The sequence below is a fragment of the Eucyclogobius newberryi genome, unplaced genomic scaffold (genome assembly GCF_026437365.1).
Source record: "Eucyclogobius newberryi isolate DKJ021-1_F unplaced genomic scaffold, fEucNew1.0.hap1 SCAF_1, whole genome shotgun sequence".
NCBI lineage: Eukaryota > Metazoa > Chordata > Actinopteri > Gobiiformes > Gobiidae > Eucyclogobius > Eucyclogobius newberryi.
The window spans coordinates 4,545,474-4,555,503 of NW_027315723.1; the positions used below are offsets into that span (position 1 = coordinate 4,545,474).

The window sequence follows — 10,030 nt, forward strand, 5'->3', positions numbered from 1 at the left end:
GGGAGAGGAGAGAGAGTGGAGGAAGAGGAGGAGGAGAGGCGGAGGGAGGGAGAGGAGAGAGAGTGGAGGAAGAGGAGGAGGAGAGGCGGAGGGAGGGAGAGGAGAGAGAGTGGAGGAAGAGGAGGAGGAGAGGCGGAGGGAGGGAGAGGAGAGAGAGTGGAGGAAGAGGAGGAGGAGAGGCGGAGGGAGGGAGAGGAGAGAGAGGGAGGGGAGGAGAGAGGGGAACAGGGGAGAGAGAGAGAGAGAGAGAGAGAGAGAGAGAGAGAGAGGAGATAGGGGAGGAAGAGGGAAGAGAGGGAGTGGAGGGAGGAAGAGGAGAGAGAGAGAGAGAGAGGAGGAAGAGGAGGAGGAGAGGCGGAGGGAGGGAGAGGAGAGAGAGTGGAGGAAGAGGAGGAGGAGAGGCGGAGGGAGGGAGAGGAGAGAGAGTGGAGGAAGAGAAGGAGGAGAGGCGGAGGGAGGGAGAGGAGAGAGAGTGGAGGAAGAGGAGGAGGAGAGGCGGAGGGAGGGAGAGGAGAGAGAGGGAGGGGAGGAGAGAGGGGAACAGGGGAGAGAGAGAGAGAGAGAGATAGAGAGGAGATAGGGGAGGAAGAGGGAAGAGAGGGAGTGGAGGGAGGAAGAGGAGAGAGCAGAGGAAGAGGAGAGAGAGAGAGAGAGAGAGAGGAGGAAGAGGAGGAGGAGAGGCGGAGGGAGGGAGAGGAGAGAGAGTGGAGGAAGAGGAGGAGGAGAGGCGGAGGGAGGGAGAGGAGAGAGAGTGGAGGAAGAGGAGGAGGAGAGGCGGAGGGAGGGAGAGGAGAGAGAGTGGAGGAAGAGGAGGAGGAGAGGCGGAGGGAGGGAGAGGAGAGAGAGTGGAGGAAGAGGAGGAGGAGAGGCGGAGGGAGGGAGAGGAGAGAGAGTGGAGGAAGAGGAGGAGGAGAGGCGGAGGGAGGGAGAGGAGAGAGAGTGGAGGAAGAGGAGGAGGAGAGGCGGAGGGAGGGAGAGGAGAGAGAGTGGAGGAAGAGGAGGAGGAGAGGCGGAGGGAGGGAGAGGAGAGAGAGTGGAGGAAGAGGAGGAGGAGAGGCGGAGGGAGGCAGAGGAGAGAGAGTGGAGGAAGAGGAGGAGGAGAGGCGGAGGGAGGGAGAGGAGAGAGAGTGGAGGAAGAGGAGGAGGAGAGGCTGAGGGAGGGAGAGGAGAGAGAGGGAGGGGAGGAGAGAGGGGAACAGGGGAGAGAGAGAGAGAGAGAGAGAGGAGATAGGGGAGGAAGAGGGAAGAGAGGGAGTGGAGGGAGGAAGAGGAGAGAGCAGAGGAAGAGGAGAGAGAGAGAGAGAGAGAGGAGGAAGAGGAGGAGGAGAGGCGGAGGGAGGGAGAGGAGAGAGAGTGGAGGAAGAGGAGGAGGAGAGGCGGAGGGAGGGAGAGGAGAGAGAGTGGAGGAAGAGAAGGAGGAGAGGCGGAGGGAGGGAGAGGAGAGAGAGTGGAGGAAGAGGAGGAGGAGAGGCGGAGGGAGGGAGAGGAGAGAAAGTGGAGGAAGAGAAGGAGGAGAGGCGGAGGGAGGGAGAGGAGAGAGAGTGGAGAAAGAGGAGGAGGAGAGGCGGAGGGAGGGAGAGGAGAGAGAGTGGAGGAAGAGGAGGAGGAGAGGCGGAGGGAGGGAGAGGAGAGAGAGTGGAGGAAGAGGAGGAGGAGAGGCTGAGGGAGGGAGAGGAGAGAGAGTGGAGGAAGAGGAGGAGGAGAGGCGGAGGGAGGGAGAGGAGAGAGAGTGGAGGAAGAGGAGGAGGAGAGGCGGAGGGAGGGAGAGGAGAGAGAGTGGAGGAAGAGGAGGAGGAGAGGCGGAGGGAGGGAGAGGAGAGAGAGGGAGGGGAGGAGAGAGGGGAACAGGGGAGAGAGAGAGAGAGAGAGAGAGAGAGAGAGGAGATAGGGGAGGAAGAGGGAAGAGAGGGAGTGGAGGGAGGAAGAGGAGAGAGCAGAGGAAGAGGAGAGAGAGAGAGAGAGAGAGGAGGAAGAGGAGGAGGAGAGGCGGAGGGAGGGAGAGGAGAGAGAGTGGAGGAAGAGGAGGAGGAGAGGCGGAGGGAGGGAGAGGAGAGAGAGTGGAGGAAGAGGAGGAGGAGAGGCTGAGGGAGGGAGAGGAGAGAGAGTGGAGGAAGAGGAGGAGGAGAGGCGGAGGGAGGGAGAGGAGAGAGAGTGGAGGAAGAGGAGGAGGAGAGGCGGAGGGAGGGAGAGGAGAGAGAGTGGAGGAAGAGGAGGAGGAGAGGCGGAGGGAGGGAGAGGAGAGAGAGTGGAGGAAGAGGAGGAGGAGAGGCGGAGGGAGGGAGAGGAGAGAGAGTGGAGGAAGAGGAGGAGGAGAGGCGGAGGGAGGGAGAGGAGAGAGAGGGAGGGGAGGAGAGAGGGGAACAGGGGAGAGAGAGAGAGAGAGAGAGAGAGAGAGAGAGGAGATAGGGGAGGAAGAGGGAAGAGAGGGAGTGGAGGGAGGAAGAGGAGAGAGCAGAGGAAGAGGAGAGAGAGAGAGAGAGAGAGGAGGAAGAGGAGGAGGAGAGGCGGAGGGAGGGAGAGGAGAGAGAGTGGAGGAAGAGGAGGAGGAGAGGCGGAGGGAGGGAGAGGAGAGAGAGTGGAGGAAGAGGAGGAGGAGAGGCGGAGGGAGGGAGAGGAGAGAGAGTGGAGGAAGAGGAGGAGGAGAGGCTGAGGGAGGGAGAGGAGAGAGAGTGGAGGAAGAGGAGGAGGAGAGGCGGAGGGAGGGAGAGGAGAGAGAGTGGAGGAAGAGGAGGAGGAGAGGCGGAGGGAGGGAGAGGAGAGAGAGTGGAGGAAGAGGAGGAGGAGAGGCGGAGGGAGGGAGAGGAGAGAGAGTGGAGGAAGAGGAGGAGGAGAGGCGGAGGGAGGGAGAGGAGAGAGAGTGGAGGAAGAGGAGGAGGAGAGGCGGAGGGAGGGAGAGGAGAGAGAGGGAGGGGAGGAGAGAGGGGAACAGGGGAGAGAGAGAGAGAGAGAGAGAGAGAGAGAGAGGAGATAGGGAGAGTGGAGGGAGGAAGAGGAGGAAGAGGAGGAGGAGGAGGGGGAAAGTGGAGAGCGCTGCGAAGTGTCCAGGGCGCGCGCTGCACCGGTGGAACAGGCGCGTGACAAGAGGAAACGTTCTTGAAAGAGCAAATGAAGCTGGAAATGTGAGATTCAAATGTAAAATGAATAAATAAATAAATAAATAAATAAATAGATGTATTGGACATAAAAAAGTGTTTATGTCTGAGCAGGAACTGGGCCACGAGAATGGCATCGATCTCACTCCTTTATGGAAGATATTTGTTTTAAATACTGTGTTTTCTCAGTTTAAAAATGAAAAATTCACCTTTTAAGTCAATGCATAGATTTTCAAACCTTTAAATTCAACTGTCTAAACTCAGAAAATGTTTGCAGAGAAATGTTTCATAGAAATTTGCCAAATTTCACTGGCTTTGGGTCCATTGCTAATGCTAATGCTAATGCTAATGCACTGCTTTAACAGCTTTACACTGCAAATGTTGTACTTTGACTGTTGTTGACTTTGAGGGATTGATCTGTGCATTTGACAATATAAAAGGTGATTTTTTTTGTTTCAATTTTTAAAACTGAGAAAAACAATGGGGAAAAAACATTTCTAAAAAGTGATAAATTCAGAATCTGATCAAGCATTAATGATGTTCCAAACTCCCTGACAATAATGCACTGGTATTGGAATTCATGTATGTATTCATGTATCTCTCTAAAAGTGGCTTTTGGCTTAGCTATGATTCATTTTTGTGACACTTCTAAAAACAAATATTATCCAAATGTTTATTCCATTTTGAATTTAGATTATTTTTCCTCCATTTTAGTCCTGCTCAGGCTTAACTCAGAGACACTGATCAAACACAGAGTCTTTTTCCTTACATAGATATAACAGCACATTCACACTACATGTATTACATAACACTCACATTCACACATGAGAGATGTGTTGCCCAATGACACAAAGGCATCATGAGGATAAACCACTGCAGCCACTGTCTCTGAAGTGTGAGTTTAGGAGACAAAGCAGAGAAGCCGGGACGAGGTAAATTCACAACACGTTTCTCATCTTTTCTCAAAGTGATTCGACTAAAACACAACGTTGTTTTTGCTCCTGGGAATAAAAATATTCTGGTTTGGTCGTGTTTTTTGGGCAGAACGTGTTGTTTTTATGAATTTATCTCAGTCAGAACTTGTCTGTCCATCATTCAAGTTATTGTGACGTGACCAGAGCAAATAAGATAAGATAAGATATTCCTTTATTGTTCAAACATGGGGAAATTTCATTGTTGCAACGCAGTAGATACAGAGGAAAAGGACAGATAACTTATTACTCTTAATAGAATAACTCTCATAAACAAAACTCGTATAAACAAAACCTCTCATTTCTTAATAAGGAATGGAGGGAAAATAAAGATAGAATAAAATAATAAAATAAAAACAGCGTAAGAAAAGATAATACTAATAATAATAATGGTAAAATGTGCTCTTTTCTGTGAAGATTCTGATTTAGTTCAGATTTGCTTAATTATTTCTATAAAGTTTAAATAAATAAAACAATAGAAAACAACAAGCGATTTTGATTCACATTCAATTGAAAATGTATGATTTTTTAAGATGGTAAATAATTCTCCAAAGTTGAAAGAAACAAAAAAGATATTTCATAAATCTCTAGGTCGGTCGTATAATAAACCGTTTACTCACTACAAACATTGTTAAAAAATAAAATAAACTGTATTTCTCAGTAGATGAATCAGACTCAGAAAAAGGTTTATTGTCATTGAACAACATCAGCAAACATAGGAATTTGAACAATGAAAAAGAATAAGTCTATAAAATCAAATAAATCCCGCATAAATTAAGAATGTACTAAAAAAATATAATAAAAACAAACTTGGTCTCAGTATTTACACAAACATTTACAGATCCGTGAAGAGTATCGGGTGAATTATGAGTTAAAGTGTTTAATAAATAATATAAAATAGTTTAAACTCGACAGAGAATTTTAACAGCAGTTTCATGTAATAGTTTAAAATACTTAATTTAAAATAACTCAACACATGTTTTTGAATCAAGAACGATAAATAACATCGACTTTTATCATTCTTGAAGTTATTTTAAACGATTAAATGAAACCGCTGTTAAAATTCTCAGTCGAGTTTAAACTATTTTATATTATTTATCAGACGTTAAAAGCGAGTGACTCTAAAATCCAAATCTTTTAAACCTGACAGACATTTTGCCACCTCTAAATGTCCGTGTTCTTCTCCTCCGTCGCCTCCGATCGGCTCAAAGCAGAAGAAAAACATGACTAATTCATCCGGACGCATTCTTGTGAGTGCTTTAGTTCCTCTTACACTTTAATCAGGCTGGAACGAGCTGATGATGAAGTCAAACTTTAACCAGGCATTTTGCTGCTTTGATTGTCTTAAATATGAGATTTGGACCAAAATAAAGTACCAGCTTCACTAAAAACAATCATTTATTAAAGATATATATATTATACACATTTAGATTAGCACTGCACCATATGGACAGAGTTCTCACCAAACAATGACAGGTGTAGTAGTAGTAGGAGTAGTAGAAGTAGAAGTAGAAGTAGAAGTAGAAGTAGAAGTAGAATAGTAGAAGTAGAAGTAGAAGTAGTAGTAGTAGTAGTAGTAGTAGTAGTAGTAGTAGAAGTAGAAGTAGAATAGTAGAAGTAGAAGTAGAATAGTAGAAGAAGTAGAAGTAGAAGTAGAAGTAGAATAGTAGAAGAAGTAGAAGTAGAAGTAGAAGTAGTAGAAGTAGTAGTAGTAGAAGTAGAAGTAGTAGAAGTAGTAGTAGTAGTAGGAGTAGTAGTAGTAGTAGTAGTAGTAGTAGGAGTAGTAGGAGTAGTAGTAGTAGAAGTAGAAGTAGTAGAAGTAGAAGTAGAATAGTAGAAGTAGAAGTAGAATAGTAGAAGAAGTAGAAGTAGAAGTAGAATAGTAGAAGAAGTAGAAGTAGAAGTAGAAGTAGTAGAAGTAGTAGTAGAAGTAGTAGTAGTAGTAGAATTAGTAGTAGAAGTAGTAGTAGTAGTAGTAGTAAATCAAGTCCAAGTCCTTTCCAGTCTAGTTATTATACAAAATGACAGAAAACAGCTCATATTTTTGACACTTTGTTATATTTGTAAGTGGTTTGTCTAAAAAAACTGGTCACAAATGTGAAAGTTGAGAGGGAAAATTAAACACTAAAAGTACTTTTACCTCGACCAACAGAAAGTACTTTTACCACGATCAACTGAAAGTACTTTTACTACGATCAACTGTTGAAATGTCGAGTGTGTTAACTTCTAAAACTATTAAAAGTATAAACTTGGCTCCTGCTGCTCCTGCTGCTCGTGCCCCATGTGACAGGTGTGTGGGGCGGGGCCGACAGTAACAGCTGTGGGTGTGAGAAATGATGATTCAGCTCCTTCAGCTCCTTCAGCTCCTCCAGCTCCTTCAGCTCCTCCGGCTCCTTCAGCTCCTTCAGCTCCTTCAGCTCCTCCAGCTCCTTCAGCTCCTCCGGCTCCTTCAGCTCCTTCAGCTCCTTCAGCTCCTCCAGCTCCTTCAGCTCCTCCGGCTCCTTCAGCTCCTCCAGCTCCTTCAGCTCCTTCAGCTCCTCCAGCTCCTTCAGCTCCTCCAGCTCCTTCAGCTCCTCCGGCTCCTTCAGCTCCTCCAGCTCCTTCAGCTCCTCCGGCTCCTTCAGCTCCTCCAGCTCCTTCAGCTCCTCCAGCTCCTTCAGCTCCTCCAGCTCCTTCAGCTCCTCCAGCTCCTTCAGCTCCTTCAGCTCCTCCGGCTCCTTCAGCTCCTCCAGCTCCTTCAGCTCCTCCGGCTCCTTCAGCTCCTCCAGCTCCTTCAGCTCCTCCGGCTCCTTCAGCTCCTCCAGCTCCTTCAGCTCCTCCAGCTCCTTCAGCTCCTCCAGCTCCTTCAGCTCCTCCAGCTCCTTCAGCTCCTTCAGCTCCTCCAGCTCCTTCAGCTCCTTCAGCTCCTCCAGCTCCTTCAGCTCCAGCTCCTCCAGCTCCTTCAGCTCCTTCAGCTCCTTCAGCTCCTCCAGCTCCTTCAGCTCCTCCAGCTCCTCCAGCTCCTCCAGCTCCTTCAGCTCCTTCAGCTCCAGCTCCTCCAGCTCCTTCAGCTCCTTCAGCTCCTTCAACTCCTTCAGCTCCTTCAGCTCCTTCAGCTCCTTCAGCTCCTCCAGCTCCTCCAGCTCCAGTGTGATGCTCCACAGTGTGATGCTCCAGTGTGATGCTCCAGTGTGATGCTCCAGTGTGATGCTCCAGTGTGATGCTCCAGTGTGATGCTCCAGTGTGATGCTCCAGTGTGATGCTCCAGTGTGATGCTCCACAGTGTGATGCTCCACAGTGTGATGCTCCACAGTGTGATGCTCCAGTGTGATGCTCCACAGTGTGATGCTCCACAGTGTGATGCTCCAGTGTGATGCTCCACAGTGTGATGCTCCAGTGTGATGCTCCACAGTGTGATGCTCCACAGTGTGATGCTCCACAGTGTGATGCTCCAGTGTGATGCTCCACAGTGTGATGCTCCACAGTGTGATGCTCCAGTGTGATGCTCCACAGTGTGATGCTCCAGTGTGATGCTCCAGTGTGATGCTCCACAGTGTGATGCTCCAGTGTGATGCTCCAGTGTGATGCTCCACAGTGTGATGCTCCAGTGTGATGCTCCAGTGTGATGCTCCACAGTGTGATGCTCCAGTGTGATGCTCCACAGTGTGATGCTCCACAGTGTGATGCTCCAGTGTGATGCTCCACAGTGTGATGCTCCAGTGTGATGCTCCAGTGTGATGCTCCACAGTGTGATGCTCCAGTGTGATGCTCCAGTGTGATGCTCCAGAGTGATGCTCCACAGTGTGATGCTCCAGTGTGATGCTCCAGTGTGATGCTCCACAGTGTGATGCTCCACAGTGTGATGCTCCAGTGTGATGCTCCAGTGTGATGCTCCACAGTGTGATGCTCCAGTGTGATGCTCCAGTGTGATGCTCCAGTGTGATGCTCCAGTGTGATGCTCCAGTGTGATGCTCCAGTGTGATGCTCCAGAGTGATGCTCCACAGTGTGATGCTCCAGTGTGATGCTCCAGTGTGATGCTCCACAGTGTGATGCTCCAGTGTGATGCTCCAGTGTGATGCTTCACTCCACAGTGCAACGCTGCCACCTCCATGTGCGACACTGGGGCTGGTGTGTTCAGAGTCATGTGCCGTGTACATAGCCTCTTGCTTTCAGACCTTCTTCCACATGTTTGTCGTGCTCCTGACAAACTGCAACTCAGACTATTTCTTATGGCCGTGTTTCATCAATGGCTCCAGTTTGCCACTCGTCTACAGAGGCCAGATTTATAGATTTGCTGTGGTCAGACTCCCTGAGCTGTGGATCTCTGCAGCTCCTCCCGAGTCCCATGAGCCTCTTGGCTGCATCGTGATCGGCGCTCTCCTCGTTTGGCCTGTAAGTTTAGGTGGACGGTCACGCCTTGGTAGGTTTGTAGTTGTGTCTTTCCATTTGCGGACGATGGATTGAACAGTGCAGATGTTCAAAGCTCGGGACATCTTTGCATAACCTCACCCCACTTTAAACGTTCTCCCTCACCTGTCCTTGGACTTCATGATGCCGTTTGTTCCCCAATGTTCTCTTAACAAACATCTGCATTCATGGTGAGATTTAGATTACACACAGGAGCACTCTATTTAATCATTAGGTCAACATTTCATCTTTCAGCGATCATCAGGGAACCTCTGACAGCAACTGGTTTCACTCAGGGAAAAGAGACGTGACAAAATGAGGAACATTTCCAACGTACAAAGACTCGAGTCATTGTATACGGAATATACAGGAGGGACAGTCGATATATAAGGTGTGTACACTTTAGTATTTGCATTTGACCCATCCTACAATGCCGCTGGGTTAAAGAGGTCTAGTCAGGGCCTCAGCTGGAGGATTCTACCTTTGGTGCACGTTTGGTTTGGTTATTGCACCATATTAATGTAATGGCACTTTTAAAAAATCAAATAAATTACCCATCGCAGGTGTTTGTAGATGTTTAAAAGCTGTAGGGAAAAAAGTAAACAACAAAGCAACGAATTAGTGTTTAACTGCAATAAAACGTGATTTGTTAAGGTACTTTTTCTGAAGCGGCACATTGGCATTTGCAGTAATCATCAAGTATGAACTAAAATAAAGGTTTACGATGACAAATAAACATAATCCAGCTTTTTACACTGACTTGACAGGGAGCAAGAGGCGTGAATGACTGCGCCTCAGTTTTGTCGTCGTTAAAAAGATAGTTGCAAAATAGTCCACTCGGTTCCATTTCGATTCTGAAAACACTTAGGACGAAAGCAAGAGTGACAACACGGCATATCACGTTCCAGACTGCGACACATGATGGGAAGAACGGTGCAAAACACGCTGCCTCTGACCGATCGCACCATCTGTCCTTCACCGCAGACTAAACAGCTGCAAGTAGTACACCAAAGTACACGCAGTACTACACAAGTACTACACAAGTATGCCGTCGTGTGCAGCAGTGACATGTTTTTGCACAGGAGGTTATTGTTACGGTCCAAATGCTGACAGAGTTTAAATAAAGGTCGTAAAGTGGCACTGACCGATTGGGAAACATTTTTACTACGTGAGAAGAGAAGATGCAGCAGCACAGGAGGAACAACTAACTGAGGAACTAAAATACAACTAACAGTCCTTCATTTCCTCATACTTCATGACATATGCCCTAAAGAGATATTACGAGTACTACTATACTACACTTTATACTGGGAAAGCCTCAAATGTAGTGTTTTGTTTTTATTGAAGTATTTAGACCAGGGATGGGCAATTATTTTCCTCCAAGGACCATATTCGAATCCAGGCAAGTAGCGGAGGGCCGGCCCGTGATCATTGGTGTAAATTATTATTTTTAAATTATATCAAATAAAATGTCACTTTTCGGTCAAATATAGGCTATTGAATATATTATTTAATTCATTTCACGTCATATTTATTAAGGATACAAGTGCAGACAGATGCCTGAGGACAAAGAAAACAAA

The 10,030-nt window shown here is 47.7% G+C and overlaps 1 protein-coding gene across 1 annotated transcript in view; it reads right to left on the reverse strand.

Annotated features, from left to right (window-relative positions):
- Positions 1-8,407, reverse strand: part of jam2a (junctional adhesion molecule 2a) — a 72,516-nt gene extending 64,109 nt beyond the window's left edge. Inside the window, exon 1 of the mRNA XM_072449606.1 lies at positions 8,350-8,407. Coding sequence (XP_072305707.1) covers positions 8,350-8,407 — 58 coding nt within the window. The remainder of the gene's footprint in view (positions 1-8,349) is intronic.
- Positions 8,408-10,030: the final 1,623 nt, after the last annotated feature.